Below are 18,556 nucleotides of genomic sequence, written 5' to 3' on the forward strand. Positions count from 1 at the left end.
GCCGCCTCTCCTCAGCCTGCCGGGGCTGGAGCGGGGCGCCCGGCGGCCCTCGGCCCCGCCGCTCGGCCCGGGGTGTGACTGAGTTGGCTGCGGTTGCGGCCGTGGGTCCGGTTGACGAGGGGCGCTTCTGTAAGCGTTGTCTCCTGAGCCCAGGGCTGAGCTGTGCCGGCTTTGCCTGGCACGTTGTCGTTTTCCTGAAATAAACCTTTTCCCTGTTACCCCCTGGGGACACGCGGGTGCTGCTGCGTAAAAGCACTTGGTTGGAGAATGCCTTATTCCAGCTTTGCTCACGTGTTTTAAAGTATCTTTGTGTTTGTTTCTTTTAGATTAAGTTATACACAAAACATGGTACTCTGAAATACCAGACAGATTGTGCTCCAAACAATGGGTATTTCATGATTCCCCTCTATGATAAGGTAAGGAACTGAAACGCTGGGTCCGATCTGCCGGCAGATTAAACGCCAGAACAACACCCACCCATGAAGCATTTGAATTAGGACATAATTTAGTTTGGTTTGGACCAAACTTTCAACAGTTTGTTTTTGTAGTGCAACTATTTTATTTCTTAGTGCTATGTATGATAATGAGAAAAGTCAGGTAACAAGTATGTTGTTGCATTCGTGCTGTTTGTCTCAATGACTGCAGCATTGGGAGCCCGAATTACTGCCAACAACGATGTGCTAGCAGCTAACTGCACAAAAAGTACGGGCTCCGACAGAGTACCGATAAAGCTTTCTGCTGTCTACCTGTAGAAATGAAAATAAATCTGTGTGAGAATGTGTTTTGTTACAGCTGAATTGAGAATGAATGACTAATTGCAGATATTAAAAATGTCTTGTAAAAATAATGATACAGGAAGCTCAGAACATGTTGGAAGTTTGGTGTCTGTTTAGACTGGAAAGATGTTTGCATTTAAATTGAAAACAGACTGCCCCAGATGGTCTTAAGGGTTTTGCTCTTTTAAAGAGCTGGTTGACTTAGGGATCAGAAGTAAAATCATAGAATGGTTTGGGTTGGAAGGAACCACTGAAGGTCATTTAGTCCAGCTGCCAAATAAATCCTTCCCTTTCCAATCTAAGAATGTAAGATGCTTTCTGATCTCAGTGATTTCATTTTTAGGTCTTTAAGCCTTTCCATAGATGAACTTTGGAACGTAACATATGTGGTGCCCACAGATTTAAAGAGGATCTCTGTGTAGATTAATATCCTTTTGGTGTAGATCTTTTAATAGGATCAAAATTTTGTTATCCCATGTTTGGGCAGAATGGTTGAGTAGGACCTCCTAGTGGAAATACTAAAGACTGATTTAGAGCACATCTGTTGGGGCAGGTAGAGATAGATTTGAACATTTTCTAACACTGAGCTGCTTGAACATGAGCCAGCTTTGGTTTGGAAGCAGTGTAAACATGATGATACTTAATTTTTGCTCTTAGCTGGCTGGATGTGAGCCCAGCATCCCAGCCTGCATGGGTAGATACTGCTGCTCCTTTGAACCAGAGTATTTTAGGTAAGAGGAAAAAAGAATGGGACACTTCAGCCTTGTGTTAGTCTCTGCAGCATGATGCTTGTATTCTGACTTTTTCATCCTTTAGCTAAATTGAATTTAGATCAGTTATTTTTTTATTTTTAGGGGGATTTCATTCTTAAAATTGAGCCTCCCCTAGGGTGGAGTTTTGGTAAGTGCCCATACGTCTTCTTACAGTAGGACTAGTGTATCAGCAATGTGGGACTTAACTATCTCTAACTTGCAGTTGGCAGGAAAAATCAAGTGCTTTTCAAAAGAGATAAGCCCTACTGTATGTGTTTAATAACTAAAATGTACTTACTGTACCAGAGGAAAATAAAGCTGTAAGGTAGACCCTGGCAAAATAACCCATGAGCTGATTTGAGGGAATGTGGGTTTTTGACAGAAATGGCTGCTATGGGAAGGGGAAAGAGGATTTCAGCATCAGGATTTGTGGGTGCTTTAACTTTGCTGAGGCAAGACTTCCAGTGCAACACTTGTGTGCTTAAGTTAATGCATTTCAGTGAGAGTTTTGTAAAGCTAAAGTAGAACTGCTTCATGATTGCTCTCTTAACTACTATGCTGTTTTATTGTTCTTCCTCTCCAGAACCAACCAGTGTAGACATCCACGTGGATGGCATTAATGACATTTGCACAAAGGGAGGTGATATTAACTTTGTGTTCACAGGATTTTCTGTGAATGGAAAGGTTAGACACTCTTACCTTTATTTATTCCATCTTATGCTAATTCTACCTTCATAAAAACATTCTACATCAGCTTGCAAGGTTTTTTTGTCCATTTATACTCTGGTTCATTTTCATTTTGACAGGTTCTCAGCAAAGGTCAGACATTAGGTCCTGCTGGAGTCCAGGTTGTACTGAGAAATGCTGGCAGTGACATAAACATACAAGCAACTATTACACAACCTGGAGGAAAGTGAGTATGGGTGGTGCATACTTAATTCCTCTGTTCATTTACACAAGATTCTTTCAATTCTGCCATATTAACTGGGATTATAGTAGTTTTGAAATATTTTTTCTAATGTGCATAGTCTTAATTGTTCTTCTATAAACAAATGTTTGTGACTATTTCTGAAGAGACATAACCACTTTCTTGCCTTACAGGTTCGCTTTCTTTAAAGTGCTTCCTGGTGAATATGAAATCTTTGCATCTCATCCTACCTGGATGTTGAAAGAGGTTAGAGCCTACAAAAGTTCTGGTTTACCTGTTTAGTGAGGGGGGATCTGCTAGACCTTGTCTTGATCAGCTAGTGTGAGGAAGGGTTTTTGTGAGTGGACAAGGTTAATGGAGTTTTCATAAATTTCATTTAGGTAGTGAAGAAACTGCCTTGCACAGGCCCAGTGTGAAGATAGTGGAGCCAGCCAGGGAAGTACTGGCAAATGAGCTCTTGCTTTTGGTCTTCTAATCCTATACATTTTGCAGGAGCTTGAATATTGAAGCAGATGCTCTAATCCTTCCCTCTCAGACTGCTTGCTTTCTGAGGAGCTCTGAGATTCTGAGCGATTCCTAAATCAGTAAAACAGGAAAATAACTGTTTTGCAAAGTGTCTTTGCTTTAGTGTCTTTGTGTCTTGAATAGCCTGTGGACCCTCTTTAAGTACTGCTGCTCTGGCCTCTGTTTCTATTGTTGAATATACAGCTTCTGATTGTTATTTAGGTGCTGTAAATGAGATCTAATACCTACTTTTGATGAACGTATATGTGTTTATGTATTTCAGTCAAACACAGTGGTACGAGTGACAAGTTCTAATGCCTATGCTGCTAGCCCTCTGATTGTTGCAGGCTACAATGTTTCTGGGTCAGTAAGGAGTGACGGAGAACCAATGAAAGGGGTCATGTTTCTCCTTTTCTCTTCTTCAGTCACTAAAGAGGTAATGGCATATCAGTACCTTTTCAATACAAGTATGGACATAAATAAGAAGCAGCTAAATAGCTTCTAGATTCATACTGCCCCCTGATGCTCATCTCTGTCCTTCATTGAGCTTGGCTTACAGAAACCATAAACTGTGTGACTCCTCAAGCTGTACTTTTTTTGTTTTGTTTTGTTTTCAACAAGGCCCTTGTAATACAACATTTGCATACATGCTGAGTTTTCACTTGACCCCCGTGGAATAACTCAGATGTGTAACACAATAGCCATCTGTTTAAATGCTGGCAAAATTGAGGTTTAAGGTCTATGTATTTTTTGGACACAAATTAGAAAATTTATTGAATTTCAACTCTTTTGAACTCTTCATTACTGTTCTCAACAGCCAGGTTCCTCAATCAGGCTGTTCAGGGACATAGAAAACAAAGACCTGAACTGAAACAGGCAACAAGTGCAAAATACAATAAGGCTCACAGCATGTTATTGATCTGCATATTCCTTGTGGGTCAGCAAGGTTAAGTGCTACAGTTTTAAGACAATATGTTTCCGGTTACACCTTTTAACATGTTAAATGTTGGTTAGTAAATGTGTTCCCTTGTGAGGATGACACTTCTCCGTGGTGAAAGACCAGCTTCTGGCACAAGACACGATATGTTGCCAGACAAATCCTGACATTCACTGTACACTAGCTATAATTTTTCTTCAGCATGAGGTCTTAATTGCTCTTTGCCCTCTTTGATGTGAAGACAGAGTTCAACAGCTTCTATTGCCACTTTAACAGTGTGTTATGAAATGAGTGTGAAACATTTTATCAGGTGCTGTGATTTGTATGTAGAGTAGAGCTCTGCTCTTTAATGTTAACCTTGTCCACAAAACTGAAGTCAGTTAATGTTAAGACACATGGTGCAGTTCTGGAGTACAGGGAGGAATGTTTAATTTCCCAGTTTTCTGTCCTTCTTACCATAAAGTTGATTACTGGCTGCTTTTATCTCTTTTACGTATACATGAATCTTAAGCCATGCTATCAGACTTTGTCTCTGAAATGGTTTTGTATTTCCCATCCTTCACTCACAATATAGTATTTTGAACCTTTCTACATCCCCCTTGCAATTATTTTTTTCTTTTTTTGCCATGAGAAAAACATTATATTGCATTTACTGACACAGGATGTTGTGGGCTGCAATATTTCTCCTGTGGATGGGTTCCAGTCAAGAGATGAGTCTCTGTCTTATTTGTGCAATGTTGTATCAAAAGAAGATGGATCTTTCAGCTTTCTGTCTCTGCCAAGCGGGGCATACACTGTGGTAAGTAGCTGGAAAGTTCATTGCTTGTCTATCCATTGGGTTGTTATCTTGTAGCTGTTAAAATGGAAATGATTTAAATATTTTGAATTGGATGAAATAATTAGAATAGGAACCTCCAACCTAAAGTATATGGCAGTCAAGTAAGTTGCTGTGGTAGGGATCTGGTGTGGTTTCTGAGGAAGGACTTGCAAATCAGGCTCTGAATTACCTGAATACATTGGCCAGAGCAACACCTAGAGGCTGCTGGCAGACGGGAAGTTTCATTTGGCTACAGCCACCTCATGTCTAAGTTCTCTGCTTTCTTTTTTGCCCATTCTCTTTATTATGTCTGGAGAGTGTGGGAGCATGTTTGTGCACCACCTGGAGTCCTGCACTTTCAGGCTACATGCTCTAGAAGTGGGATTTCCTTTAACCATTCTAGCAATCATATAGTCTCCTTTCTGTAAGCTCTTGCATATCCATTTTCTGTATTCTGAGTATAGGGTTACTTTTCTGTCTCTTCAGATAATCTGATATGGTTTTCATCAGTCTTGAGATACTGCCTTTATTCTTGTCTCTATCCCTCTGAGTTACTTCTGCCAGGAAATTTGCAGCCCATTTGACCCTTCATAGGGGTGTCTGATGGTGATAAGGACATGGGAGATGGTAAAGGAAAACAATTCTGTCATCATAGCTTCTTAGGAGTCAAAGCGGTGTGTCTTCTTTCAGATACCATTCTACAGGGGAGAGAGAATTACCTTTGATGTTGCACCATCTAGATTGGACTTCCTTGTAGAGCATGACAGTTTACAGATTGAGGTAAGGCATTCAGAGGAAATAATCTTTTTATGCCATTCATTCCTGTGAAAGTATAACTGATTTTAGCAGAAAGCAGATGTATTATGGAAAAACTTCCTTGTAAGAAGTCTGAAGTAATTTATTACACATACCCTCTTGCACAGCAGGTAGAAGACTATCTAGCATCATGCTGTCACTTTAGTTCCTTTTACTGGGAGGAAACAAAATGGGGGAAAGATGTCTACTATGTTCACTTTCATGTGGATGTTGCAAACAGGCAATAATCTTTCAGGTTGCTTAAATTTTCTCATACAGATTGTCAGATCTCTGGAGAAGGGTCTGTAGGTTTGTATATTGTACAGAGTGCCTGTGTAATAGCATTATGATCTGTGATTTGGGCCTTCTGAACTGTACTTATGCAGATAAATTGAGATTCTGTTCCTGTACTTAGGGGAGCAGTATGCCTGGAGATTGATGTGTACTTTCATTGTGATTATCCTGGTACATTTTTTTCCTAAAGCTGGAAATAAATTTCATTTGTATGCGTGTGGGAGTAAAATAGTCAGTGTTGGCTGCTATAGCTGTGTTTCCTTTTACTGAGTAAAGATTAATGTTAACTTTTTTCCCATTTCAGCCTGTTTTCCATGTGATGGGTTTCTCTGTCACAGGCAGGGTGTTGAACGGTCCTGATGGAGAAGGTGTTGCTGATGCCACTGTGACTCTGAACAATCAGATTAAAGGTATGCAGTGGTCTTGGTCTTTGTTGCTACAGGAAAGCCTTTATTAAGCTCAGGTACAGGACTAGTGTATGCAATGGAATTAACCCTTCAGGATAATACCCTACTTTTGTTGCAATTAATTTGAAATATTAAAGTGGTTTTCATGCTCTTGATTAATTTTGCATTTTCTGGCTTAGATGGGAGTATTAAGTGTTCATTTGTTTTGCTGTTGAAAAGTTCTTATTTTCTTTCAACCATAAGCCAAATTGTGCTTTGAAATACAGAAATGAAGGTTGGTCTAGTGAGAAAGCATTGTTGTGCAATATAAAGTTAAAATAGCCTAAAGCAGTGCATGCCGTCTGGCTCTTTTGATGCAAAAGTATGATAGACAGTCAACGCATGCTCTGTTTTTTAATTCTCTTTGTTACAGTAAAAACAAAAGCTGATGGCTCTTTCCGCCTTGAGAACATAACAACAGGTACATACACAATTCATGCTAGGAAAGAGCATCTGTTCTTTGATACTATTACTGTGAAGATTGCTCCAAATACACCTCAGCTGGCAAACATCATTGCAACAGGGTAGGTACTGGTGTCACTGATGAAAATGTTATTTGATACGTGGACAGGGTCTTGAAAATGGTTTGTCCTTTCCCATGAGCAGCGTACTGTTGTCAGAAGCTAAGAGAAATTCAAGGTAAACAGGACGGCGTGAGTGCAGGCTAATGTTTTGTCCACAGTATTTTGCTCAATACTAGTTAAGGTTTAGAACACTCTTGTTGACCTCTCCCTTGCAAATGGAGATGTTAAGACATGGGTACATTGAACAATTTTACAACAGTATGTGAAACAAGAAAGCAACAGAGGGGCTTTCTGCATGGATGCTGCACTTCAGATACTCTCGTTCTGTGCCAGAGTGGAGTTACATTACATAGCTATCTGGTGCAGTGTTGTACCAAACGTCTACATTTTATTGCTCACTCTCAAGGTCATAGTTGTCTTATATGAATTATCTTTTTCTTGTTTGTGATTCTTTGACTGCCGAGCATAAGTCTGTATGATGGTGATGGCAGGATGGTTTTGGGGTGTAAGGCTGTGCAGTGGTGGGAGATAACTGTGCGAGCTGAGGATGACAGAAGGGGCATGGTTCTGTGTCCAGGAGATCCTCCTGAGGAGGAAGCAGTGGCAACCTTCCAGAGAAGTAAGAACTAGGAATTTACTGAGGCACATACAAGTAGCTCACACAGGCTCAGCTAGCGAATTAGAAAAAAACCCTGTGTGCTGTTAAATGATCTGCTACATTTTTTTCAGTCACTAAATATGTTGTGCTGTTGAAGATGAAAAGTAAAACTTAGTTTGTAATTTGTTTCTTGTGTTTTCACAAATGTAGATGTACTAGGGTTGTGTTCCAGTGAATTACCTACCTTACTTGAGGTCTTTGACACAAACCATTTGAAACTATTTAAAAGTCAATTGCTTGCCTAGCCATAAAAAAAGAAAAAAGGCTTGAAGTGATTGGGTTGGTGGCAGGGAAGAGTGAAGCTAGTTGCTTTCAAATAAAACATTACATAGAATCATGGTGATTTCATTGTAAAAGAAAAGATCCCATTAATCGAATAGGAGTTTGCACTTGCTCCGCTGTGTGTGCTTATAGTACCTCTTCGATATGAACACTCTTTCAGGAGAAATCCATTCCAATTCACATGTTATTACCTCAACATAGTGAGGTTTACTTTTTAAGGAAGTTTTAACACTGATATTTTTTCATGAGCTTTGTCAAATCAAGATATTTATTGTGATGGCTGGCTTTTATTTAACAGATTCAGTGTGTGTGGACGAATCTCAGTAACTCGTTTTCCCGACACAGTCAAACAGATTAGTAAATACAAGGTAACCATGATGCCTCAAGACAAGGACAAAGCATCCCTGATTACAACAGAAACTGACTCTCACGGAGCATTTTGTTTTAAGGCAAAACCAGGTGCATACAATGTTCAGGTAAGAATGAGTTTCCATTTTTCCACTGTAAGACTGTAATGAGGTTTTAGAAGATTTTAAGCATATAATTTCTAAAATTTGAGCAATTTAATTTAGATTTTCCTGGTCCTTTTCTCCTGTTTGCACTATGTAAACAATGACAGTTATTTCTGGGGATTTTTTCCCTGAATGAGATTCCCATGCTCCTTGTCCTTTACACTTGTTAAAAGTTGATCAGGCTGTTGGGGTTGAAAGTTCTTATTTCTCTCTCCTCTTAGTTGTGATGTCCCTCAGGTCAATTCTTATCATAATATATTATCCTTTGAGTAAGACGTGTAATGTGTACCTTTATTGTTGCCTGAATGGTTCCTGAGCTTATGGGTCACAGCAGAACCTCCACCAGAACCACTGTAATCTCTGCATAGTGGGAGAGAGTGCAGGCTGTAAGATAAGGAAGCGCATAGTTATAAGGCCTCTTAACTGTCCTCGTAGATAACTAAATAGCCTAATGTAGAAGCAGTGCTACATCCTGAAGTGAAATTCACTCAGATTTTGGAAACTGAGCTGTTTGGAGTATTTTACCTCAGTTTTATTGCAGTTCTTTGGAGGATTTTTAATACACAGTTTTGAAAAGCATGTCTGGGAGGCTGGTTTTACTTTGCCTGGGATTTACAGTAAATTTCCACTTTCTAACTTCTGATAAGTGGATTGAACTCAGCAGAGTTGGGTGTATTTGGACTGGTATCTAAAAGCTGGTGATTTTTTGATGTCATATACTCTACAGGTAATTATTCCAGAGGCTGAGACCAGAGCAGGATTGGCTTTGAAACCCAAAACGTTCCCTGTTACTGTTACAGACAGACCAGTAATGGATGTGACCTTCTCTCAGTTTTTGGCGTCCGTCTCAGGGAAGATCTCCTGTTTGGGTAAGCCAGTTTTGAAAGTGATGTGGAAATGGGAACAGAGAACTTCAGCACTGCATGTGTGAATGAGTGCTGTTTACATCAGGATGCTTGCTGTGGTTAGCCCCATCAGGATGCTTGCTGTGGTTAGTCCCATCAGCACACAAGTAAGTTTAACTTCAGCACATAGATAAAGCAGCTGTTTCTTTTGGGAGACCTTACAACTTAATAAAGTACCTTAATAAAGTCTGGAATAAAGTGATGTCCCTATTTTTAATACTTGCTAGGAATAAGCAAGTATTTCTTCTCGGGAAGGAATTCTGACCTGTTTGCCTTCCTCAGAAGGTGGGTAAGTTCCAGGGAGAAATGCTCCTGGCTGACACTAGGGATACTGTATATCCATCAGAGAGGTGCTGGAGGGTGAATAAGACATTAAAAAAAAAAAAAAAAAGCATGTAAAAGCCTGTAGGATAGAGGCTCAAGCTGCTGACAGAAGCTAGCAATCTCTGTTCTCTTTCATAAGCTTTTTGTCTTTGCTTTAGTCTTAAGGTTCCTCTCGTCTGGTATTTTTCTTTTACCTACTGATTTCAGCAAATGAGGATTGGAGTTTAACTTTTGTAATTTTTACCCCTTCATTTTTCCTCTCTGGATCCTCTCTGCACTTTGTATTGTCTCTCAGGTGTTTACTGGGCCCTGTAGTCTCTGCAGAGTGAGGTAGATGCAGGGATTTGGTTGTTACTTGCCGTTAGATAAAAAAATATAATTAACAGTCTCAAGCTTCCTGAAGAATGCGTAAAAGCATTGGTAAACCTGTACTTAAGAGTTTTAATTAGAAACATTCTCTATTGGAAGAGAGTAATTGTTTTAATGTTGGTACACATGAAGCTTGGTTGGAGTGGGGGTTTTGGAGGCAAAGCTGGCAAGCCAGGATGCATTCTCATTTTCTGCTGTCTTTTCTGCACAGATGCTTGTGGTGATCTGGTGGTGACATTACAGTCTGTGAGCCGCCAGGGTGAAAAACGCAACCTGCAGCTCTCAGGAAGCGTGGACTCAGTGGCCTTCACATTTGAAAATGTGCTACCTGGCAAGTACAAAGGTAGGACTATGGGGAACTGCTTCAAGTGTTACCTTAGTAGCTAAATTTGTGACTTAACCTGTATGTTTCTGTTATTACGGATACCATTTACAGTATGCCCAACGTGGAACTAGTTCTGCAACTTGAGAGAATCTCGGAAAAAACTATATACAGTGCACTGAGTTTTCTTAATCTTGTAAATTTAACCCTTTTTGTCAGCTTAACAGGCAACTGGTCTCCTAAGTTTTAGGGTCCACATGGCTGGTGTGAGGACAGAGGACTTTATCATCAACTGACTTGTTCTGCTTCCAGAGTAACTCTCCTAAGAGCAATACACATTTTGGCCAGCCTGCCTTGGCCTACTATGAAAACAAATTGTTTTCCAGGGAAAGGTGTAGGAGTATGCACAGATTGCTTTTATACACAAGTCAGAACCTTTCTGCTGGGTGAAATTGGAGTTAGGTTCTGATATCCTCTAGGCTTCTTTGACTATCACAATGGTAGTGCACACTGCAAACTTTCCAGGGAGATCAGACTTCATTAATCCTTTTCATAATAGCTTTCTGCTATGAGATGGGCTGGATTCCTGGTGATGCTGCAGTGCTGTGAGCCGGGTCTCTTACCACAGACGTTGTTGTATATCTAGCTTTGAAGATTATTGTCAGGGAAGTTAGGGTGATACAAGCTTTTTTGTACCACAAAACCTGCCCTTATTCACACAGTTTTACATTAGTAAAATGCTTTCTGTGGTGTGTATTCTAGTAAGCATTATACATGAAGATTGGTGCTGGAAGAATAAGTCTTTGGAGTTGGAAGTCATGGAGGAAGATGTTTCAGGAGTAGAATTCAGGCAGACTGGATATATGCTGAGGTGTTCTCTTTCTCATGCAATTACACTGGTACGTAGGTAACAAATGTTCTTGTATTTTTTTGATGAATTTGTGTAGGTAGGTTGGATTGTGCTTGGAATCAAAGCTTTCTTGTGTCTCTAGGGAATCATACAGCACAGCAACACTGATGTTTGAGATTTGTCTCTTAGGTTTGGTAAAATGGTCTTGTGGCGTTAGCTGCTATAAAAGAGAAGCATTAATGTATCTTTAGGCAAATACTGTTTTCATTTTGTTGTTTGGTAGTTACTAACAGTGAATTATGTTGTGGCTTTACAGGAATTTTATCAGGATGGAAATGGACCAGAGAACGTTGGTGTTTATAACCTGTCCAAAGGAGTTAACAGATTCTGTCTTTCAAAGCCAGGTAACAGCTCTAAAATGCTAGTTTAAAAAATGAAAAAGAACTGGTCAACTAATACTGCTGGGAATTAAAAAAAAAATAAATCTGTTGTGTTTTCTGAGAGGCATTGTTTTATTTGCATCTGTAGATAGGTGCTCTGTTCTGAGTTTTTAGAATTCTACTATTTAGTCTTTCACCAAAATACAGATTCCAGAAGTAAAATTTTTTTTTTGTTTGTTTGAACTCAATGAAGGTCTTTGATCTTTGATTAGAATGTGACTGACAAATAGTAGTTTCATTTCAGTACAAGATTCTTAAGGGATAACAGTTAAAAGTACCACAGGGTTATCTGTAACAGAAACCAGAAAGTTTTAAAATTAGATATCTTTTTTTTCTCTTTTTAATGTCTTTAGAGCTACTTCTCTGTTATGGCCCCTTAGCAAAACAGTTGTTAACACATGTATTTGGTTTTGGTTCGGTTCTCAGCTTTGAACATTTCATCCTTGGAGCCATCATTCACAATACAGTAATACAGTGGTCCTATAATAAGGCAAAGGGTATCAGCTATGGGGCCATAATAGGTTACTTCTGGGCTTGTTTGGTTTACTGTGTTTGTAATTATGTAAATATAGGCATCTGTAGTGATACCTAATTGTGTTTTGTATCAGTGTACATTAGAAACTTTGCACAGCTTCCAGTAGTGATTTCTGTGACTGAAGAGACGGGAATTAATTTACAAGTGTCTATGTGAAAGGCAGTAGATATATAGTCAAATTTTGTAATTGTTTATACCTCAGATCTCATGTGATCTTGCCTTCAGCCAACGCAGTAAGCTTGAATTTTTTTCAGCAAATCGTTCTCTGAATTAATATTTACAGGTGTATATGAAGTGACCCCACGTTCCTGCCACCAGTTTGAACATGAGTATTACACTTATGACACGTAAGAGCAAAATCTGGTTTTGATCTTGTGCCTGTCAGCATGCTTTGATAAAGCTGCTTTCTGCTGCGGCTGCTTGCTCTCAGCAATTCAGGATGTGTTGCTGTAACTGTCTCCAGCCAATAGAGGGAAGCTTTAGCAAAGTGTATCTGATGTGTTCTTTTGCCCTTTCTAGTCTTAAAAACCAGTCAACTGATGATAGGCTTTAAAGATGCTTTTGCTACTTCAAATGGATATTTTTGTCAGCCTTCTGTCTGTTCAATGTTCTTTTTGCTTTGTAACAAAGCAGAGATATTTAACTGGAAACTGTTGATTACTTGTGAGCATTGACATGTAAAAAATAGGATCGTAATTTCACTAAGAGGCATATACTGCCGTTGTGCATCCCTAGTGCCATGGCTCTGTGGTGATTAGATTCTGCTCACTCCAGTTTTTGCAAGCTGACTAAATATTCACCCTAATGACAAGTCAGCGCTGCTGATTTTCCTAAGTCAGCCATGTTATTTATAAGTTATGGTCTGGCAGTCTGCGTCATGGCTCTTTCTTCTACAAAGAGGATTTCTGCTCCCAGGCTACTTCTAATTCACGATCACGGCAGAAAACAAATTTAGCATTAAAATCTGATTATTTTCTGCTGTGTAAGTGAATTAAGAGTACTTCAAAGAGAGATATGCTAAACATGAGAGCCAGCACAAAGTGAGTGAATGGAATGAAGCAGAAACTCTTGGCAGCAAAGCACCACGAGACTTGGGGCATATTGGGGAACTATATTTAACATCACAAACTTTTGAGTGTCCTGCTGTGTGTAAAGGGATTGTACCTATGAAATCAATCAAATCAGCTTTAGCTTGAGAGAAAGCAGGAGGCAGAAAGGAAGGAACTGATTTGGCCAATGTCATGCAGTGGTTTGGGGTTCAGAGCTGGAAAATGCTCCCTTTCCAACATGCTGTCATCTCAGTACTACAGCTTTGCTCTGTAATTTGCATATTGTTTTTTAAAAAGCACATCAGATGTAGGGATGGGAGCACAAACTCTGCTAAATAAGATTGGTTATTTTCTTCAGGAGGGGGACCTTGAATTAATCTCTGTTACTTTGATTTACAGGTCCTCTCCTAGTATACTGACGCTCACTGCAGTTCGACACCATGTCCTTGGCACGATTGTAACAGATAAACTGATGGATGTGACTATTACCATTAAGTAAGAACAAAGAAATCTTGGGGCTGTAAAAAACGGAAGAAAAAGACATCTCTCTCATAAAGTTTTACTCTGGTTTTAATACTGCAGTGGCTGCTTTATAAGGGGATGGCATCCGGCTCTAGATTGCAAGAGGTTTTTATGCTAAGCTGTGCTTTGAGTTCTTTGTAGACAGATAAATAATTTGCAGCCCTTGTTTTGAACATTGTCACTTCATTTCAATATAGCTCATTTCTGCTTGTGTGTCATGGTAAAAAGGAATAATTTTCTGAGGTTTTAGACACTTTAATGAACTGAAATTTCAGAATTCAGAGGCTACTGTTTTAGGTTAGGTCTGAGCTCTTTAGCACTGGCATCTATTTCTTTGGTTTTTGTTTCCTCAGAATGAGAATCTGCAGCTTTAGAGCATTGTTACTGGTGTGAAGAGGGTTATAAAAGGAAAACCATGCAGAGTGATTACACACTAATGTGCCAATTTATGTTTAGCTGAACAGACAGCTCGCTAGGGAGCACTGATTTGTGAACAGCTTTAATTGTATGAGGTGCCAGATCAGTCTGGAAGTGTCTGATAATGATGAGTGCTTTAATAATGCTCTGCTGATGTCTTCTTGTTCTAGACTATGGGTTCTCAAACTTTTTTTGAGTGTAGAAAACATCTTTTCAGAGAACAAATTACCTGCAGAGCATTGCCTCGAGTTCCCTGAGTTTAATGAACCTATAACTGCAACTACTGGGCAACTACAGCAGCTCGAAAAGAAACACTGAGACAGAAGAGAGCCATTAGGATTTTTAAAACAACTTAGTGAGGAGGTGAATATTATTCTGACCTTCTAGGCTGGTTGCGTTTTTTGAGACTATTGGCAAGTGCTTTGAAGACAGCTTAGTTGCCACAGACCATCTCTGTTCAAGCCTGCCTGAAGCTTCTCAAAGTCAAATTTGTGAAATGCCATCAACGTAAAAGGAACAGCTCTGAATTTAAAAGCAAGTCAGTTGTTTTTACAAGTCTGTGTACCAGATCCATGACAGTGACCTGTTAACTGAAAGTTAACTGAAAAAACCCCAAACAACCCCAACCAAAGATAAAGCTGACTCTTAATAATTTTTGATGATGGCTTGTTATGTTTGAAAAATGAGACTGTAGTAATTTATTATGAATATCATGAGACTCTGTGTCTACAGATTTCTATGGTTTAGACAAAAAAAATATTTTTGATATATTTTTGCATTGTCTCTGGACTGAAGCGAAAGAATTTAATGCCTTGATGAAACTTAGTGTGATAGAGCAATAGTATCTATTTCTCTTAAGACAGAATATAGGTGAAGACTGAAGCAGGAGACAAAACTATCTTCATAATCTAAAGTGGTTGTAGGAAAAGTAATAGTGATCATTTTCAGTTCATTCCTCACAATGTTCTGTGACAGTTTTTCAGACTATTGTAGAAGAGACAGAAAATAAGATACCAAGGATGGTTGGAGACTAGAAGACATTGATAGGAAAGTGAGGATGTAAGATCAGGGAAATTGAAACGAGATGCATTGTTCTGTGGAGATTTAAAGAATTTGGTTAAACTTATCTAGCAATCTGTTCAGTGGACAGTGACGATAGCTGGATAGTTCAAATGTATAGAGCAGAGAGGTTAGAACTCAGAGCCTTTCCTGGGAATTGTCAGCTATTGGAAGTATTTATTTGTGATAGAAGTTATTTTCTCCTTTGTATATTCTATTCCTGAGAGATAAGTTCCGAGGGAAAGTTCTTAGTACTGAAAAAAAAAGTTAGTTTACCTGTCTTTTTGTTTATTTTGTAAAACTCATCCTTTCTGTATTAAGATTATTTTCAGGTTTGGAATTCCAGGCTTTCTCTTTTAGTTTAGGGCTTTATTAAAGGTACTCTTGCAAACTGGTCCTTTGACTTAAGAATTTATCACTCCTGCTCTTGTCAGTGCTTCTGTGGGAGGTTATTTTCCTTGCAGCAGAGCTGGTGTCTGGTATTTGGTGCAAAATCAAGACTCTACTTACCAAAACCTAGCTAAGATGCTGGACACTGCAAAGTCATTGAGATGTAGGTGTGTGACACTGGCTCTACCATGGGATGCTGAGGCACAGCAAAGGGGAGCCAGAGGCAAGAGGGCTGTAAGTTCTTGAATGGTTATAGCATGATGGGGCAGAATTTTTAAGGATTGCAAGTAGGTCCTTTCCTGCTAGGCCAGGTAGGTTACCCGTAGTCCCTAGGAACAGGACTTTCTAGTAATAACTGATTGATGTGGAGATTAAAAGTTTTACTTATGCTTGGAATAAACAGCAGAACTAAAATACAATTAATTTAAAAAAATACCCTGGGACTTGTCTGCTGTGGTATAAAAGCAATAATTAACAGATATAACAAGCTCTTATCCCTACAGATGAAGATTTTGTTTTCTCCTCCATGCTTTCAGGTCATCCATTGACAGTGAACCTGCCTTAGTTTTAGGGCCCCTGAAATCTGTACAGGAGTTACGTAGGGAGCAGCAGCTCGCAGAAATCGAGACCCGCCGACAGGAGAGAGAAAAGAAGGGTCAAGAGGAGGAAGGAACAAAACCACCAGTGCAAGAAATGGTGGAGGAACTCCATGGACCGTTCTTATATGAATTTTCATACTGGGCAAGGTAATACTAGGTTCCAACAGAAAAAGGTGTATTCTTTGTACTGTTGTCTGGTGTTTCCACCAAACAGAATAATGATATATTCCATTTAGGAAAGAGCTGCTCTATGGGTACCCATACCTGTTCTTGTTGACTGTCAGCTAAATGGAAAGTAGGTTATTAATACTTTTTCCTTGGGGTATTTAGATGGATTCCTGGGTCAATATGCAGTATGCAGTTCTACATGAGAGCTGCTAATTCTGTTTCCTTCTAATTGTGTCTTATTTGTGTTTTACAGGTCTGGAGAGAAAATTACTGTGACACCATCATCAAAAGAGCTGCTTTTCTACCCACCTTATGTGGAAACCGTTGTTAGTGGAGGTAAATATAAATAAAATCTAGTTTGAATAAGTAGATTTTTAAGGTAGAAATGTATCCTTATAGATGAATTTATTAATAGCTCTTCAAAGGTAGTGTTAGGAAAGTTTCAGTTGCAGCTATTTCTTTGGGCCAATTTCAGTCTAGATTTTGGAAGCATGGGTATTTGGTAGAGGGTGCAAATACAGTTTTTATCAGCAAAATATTCTTACAAGTGCTGAAAGACCACCTAGCACAAGAGGAAGGGCTAGATTTCTGGATATTATACCAGATTCTTAGAATTGTTCATATTACTCTCATCTAGAAAAATAGTTGTGTAAAAACAATGTTTGTATTTTGAATTTGTTACCAAATTCAGGTTTTTATTCAGGTTTCTTTTGTAGTAAATTACAACAATAAAAACATTCACAAAAAAGTAAACTTCAAAATTGTCAGGGTTATCATCAGTCAGTTGATGTTACTTGTTAAGTCAGTGTCCATCTTGCCCTCAGGTTCCTAAGTGAATGTTCTTTCTTGGAAATAACTAGAAAATGTTAGGTACCGCTTCTTACGTGGCTCTTTGTGCACATTCTAAATACATTGGAGGGGGTGAAAATAAAATTTTCCTTATGTCATTAGCATTACACATGCTGACCTGAATTTGATCTGAAAAAATTGTGTCAAAGTTCAGTATAATATCAACTAGAAGGGAGTATTCTTGGAATCTTCTCCATGTGGCTGCACATTATGTAACTTGATGAATCCTCAAAGAACTTAGCAAATCCAGGATGTTTGTTCTGGAGATGTGCTTACAGCTTTCAAACTTAGTTACTGATTTTGGGAATGTTCGGATGTTTTAAGATGTGTTGAGTGGCCATACCATTGTATGGGTTGATCTTTTATTCTAAGGTAAAAGAACATCAACTGATCACTTCTTGGAAGTAGTTAAACTCTTGCTGTAAGACAGAATGGTGAATGTATTTTTTACTTTCTTCTCTGTCTTAAATCCCCTTTGCAATGACCAAGAGAGTTGTCCTGGAAAGCTGATAGAGATTCATGGAAAAGCAGGGTTATTTCTGGAAGGGCGAATTCATCCTGAATTGGAAGGTGTTGAGATTGTCATTGGTGAAAAGGGAGCAACTTCCCCACTCATCACAGTTTTCACTGATGCCAAAGGTGCTTACAGGTAATTAGCAGATTTCTTTGGGATCTTTTGGATTCCTTAGTTAAAGTGCAGTAGTGACTTGCCAACATGTATGTGTTATCCAATACTTTTTTTAAAAATGAGTTCTTCTTTACTTTTTTTGAAGTGTTGGGCCACTCCACAGCGACTTGGAATATACTGTTACTGCTCAGAAAGAAGGGTTTGTTTTGACTGCAGTAGAAGGAACCGTTGGGGACTTCAAAGCTTTTGCTCTTGCTGGAGTGACATTTGAGGTAATGTTCTAAACGCTTTGGGTTCTGAATGAAGAGTGTTGCAGTTAGAGCTAGACAGGCAAAATAGTTAACCCACATCTCCCACCCAAACTCAAATGGATGTGAGATTTGGGGATAATTTTGTCATAGGAAAACATATCTCAGTGGATGACATTAGTTCTAGATCTTGTTTTGCTATGCAGAAGATATTCTGCAAGGTTTATAGAGTGAAAGCTAGAGCCTGCAGTCAAAAGGACTGGCTTTATTTGTTTTTGTAGAGTTTGGACCACCTTCTCTTAATGAGTTTTATCCCTCAAGGTGATTTTTTTTCCACATGCAGTCTGGTCCAACTAGTGCTGGTTCTTGTCTTTGGGAGGCTTTGTTCTGGCCCCCAGCATGTCCTATGAAGTGGTAGAGGATGGCTGTTCTGGGAGCACATGCTGTGTGTGGCTGTGACCGCCCAGGTGTTGAGAGCACAAGCCCCTGTGCCCCTGCAGTCCCGCAGGAGGGGATACACTGTGAATGTCACTAGTTTTCTTCTGCTTACAGCCAAGTGCTCAGAGCCAGCGCATCTGTGCACTTTGCAAGGGGCTTCTGAATTGAACTGTCCTTCATAAAGCAACCCTCGCTTACAGTTAAAACTATTGCTTTTTC

At 39.3% G+C, this 18,556-nt stretch overlaps 1 protein-coding gene across 1 annotated transcript in view; it reads left to right on the forward strand.

The window, feature by feature from the left end:
• Positions 1 to 318: 318 nt before the first annotated feature.
• Positions 319 to 18,556, forward strand: part of LOC113485694 (nodal modulator 1) — a 28,342-nt gene continuing 10,104 nt past the window's right edge. The window contains exons 1-21 of the mRNA XM_026859063.1: positions 319 to 416; positions 1,631 to 1,676; positions 2,112 to 2,212; positions 2,335 to 2,441; positions 2,630 to 2,702; positions 3,244 to 3,396; positions 4,559 to 4,696; positions 5,405 to 5,494; positions 6,108 to 6,213; positions 6,623 to 6,773; positions 8,012 to 8,189; positions 8,953 to 9,094; positions 10,035 to 10,166; positions 10,908 to 11,044; positions 11,312 to 11,399; positions 12,254 to 12,317; positions 13,419 to 13,514; positions 15,944 to 16,153; positions 16,428 to 16,510; positions 17,513 to 17,672; positions 17,797 to 17,923. Of these exons, the coding sequence (XP_026714864.1) occupies positions 396 to 416; positions 1,631 to 1,676; positions 2,112 to 2,212; positions 2,335 to 2,441; positions 2,630 to 2,702; positions 3,244 to 3,396; positions 4,559 to 4,696; positions 5,405 to 5,494; positions 6,108 to 6,213; positions 6,623 to 6,773; positions 8,012 to 8,189; positions 8,953 to 9,094; positions 10,035 to 10,166; positions 10,908 to 11,044; positions 11,312 to 11,399; positions 12,254 to 12,317; positions 13,419 to 13,514; positions 15,944 to 16,153; positions 16,428 to 16,510; positions 17,513 to 17,672; positions 17,797 to 17,923 (2,403 nt within the window). The 5' untranslated portion in view covers positions 319 to 395. The remainder of the gene's footprint in view (positions 417 to 1,630; positions 1,677 to 2,111; positions 2,213 to 2,334; positions 2,442 to 2,629; positions 2,703 to 3,243; positions 3,397 to 4,558; positions 4,697 to 5,404; positions 5,495 to 6,107; positions 6,214 to 6,622; positions 6,774 to 8,011; positions 8,190 to 8,952; positions 9,095 to 10,034; positions 10,167 to 10,907; positions 11,045 to 11,311; positions 11,400 to 12,253; positions 12,318 to 13,418; positions 13,515 to 15,943; positions 16,154 to 16,427; positions 16,511 to 17,512; positions 17,673 to 17,796; positions 17,924 to 18,556) is intronic.

The sequence above is a fragment of the Athene cunicularia genome, assembly GCF_003259725.1.
Source record: "Athene cunicularia isolate RWA chromosome 14 unlocalized genomic scaffold, athCun1 chr14_part1, whole genome shotgun sequence".
In the NCBI taxonomy this organism is placed as follows: domain Eukaryota; kingdom Metazoa; phylum Chordata; class Aves; order Strigiformes; family Strigidae; genus Athene; species Athene cunicularia.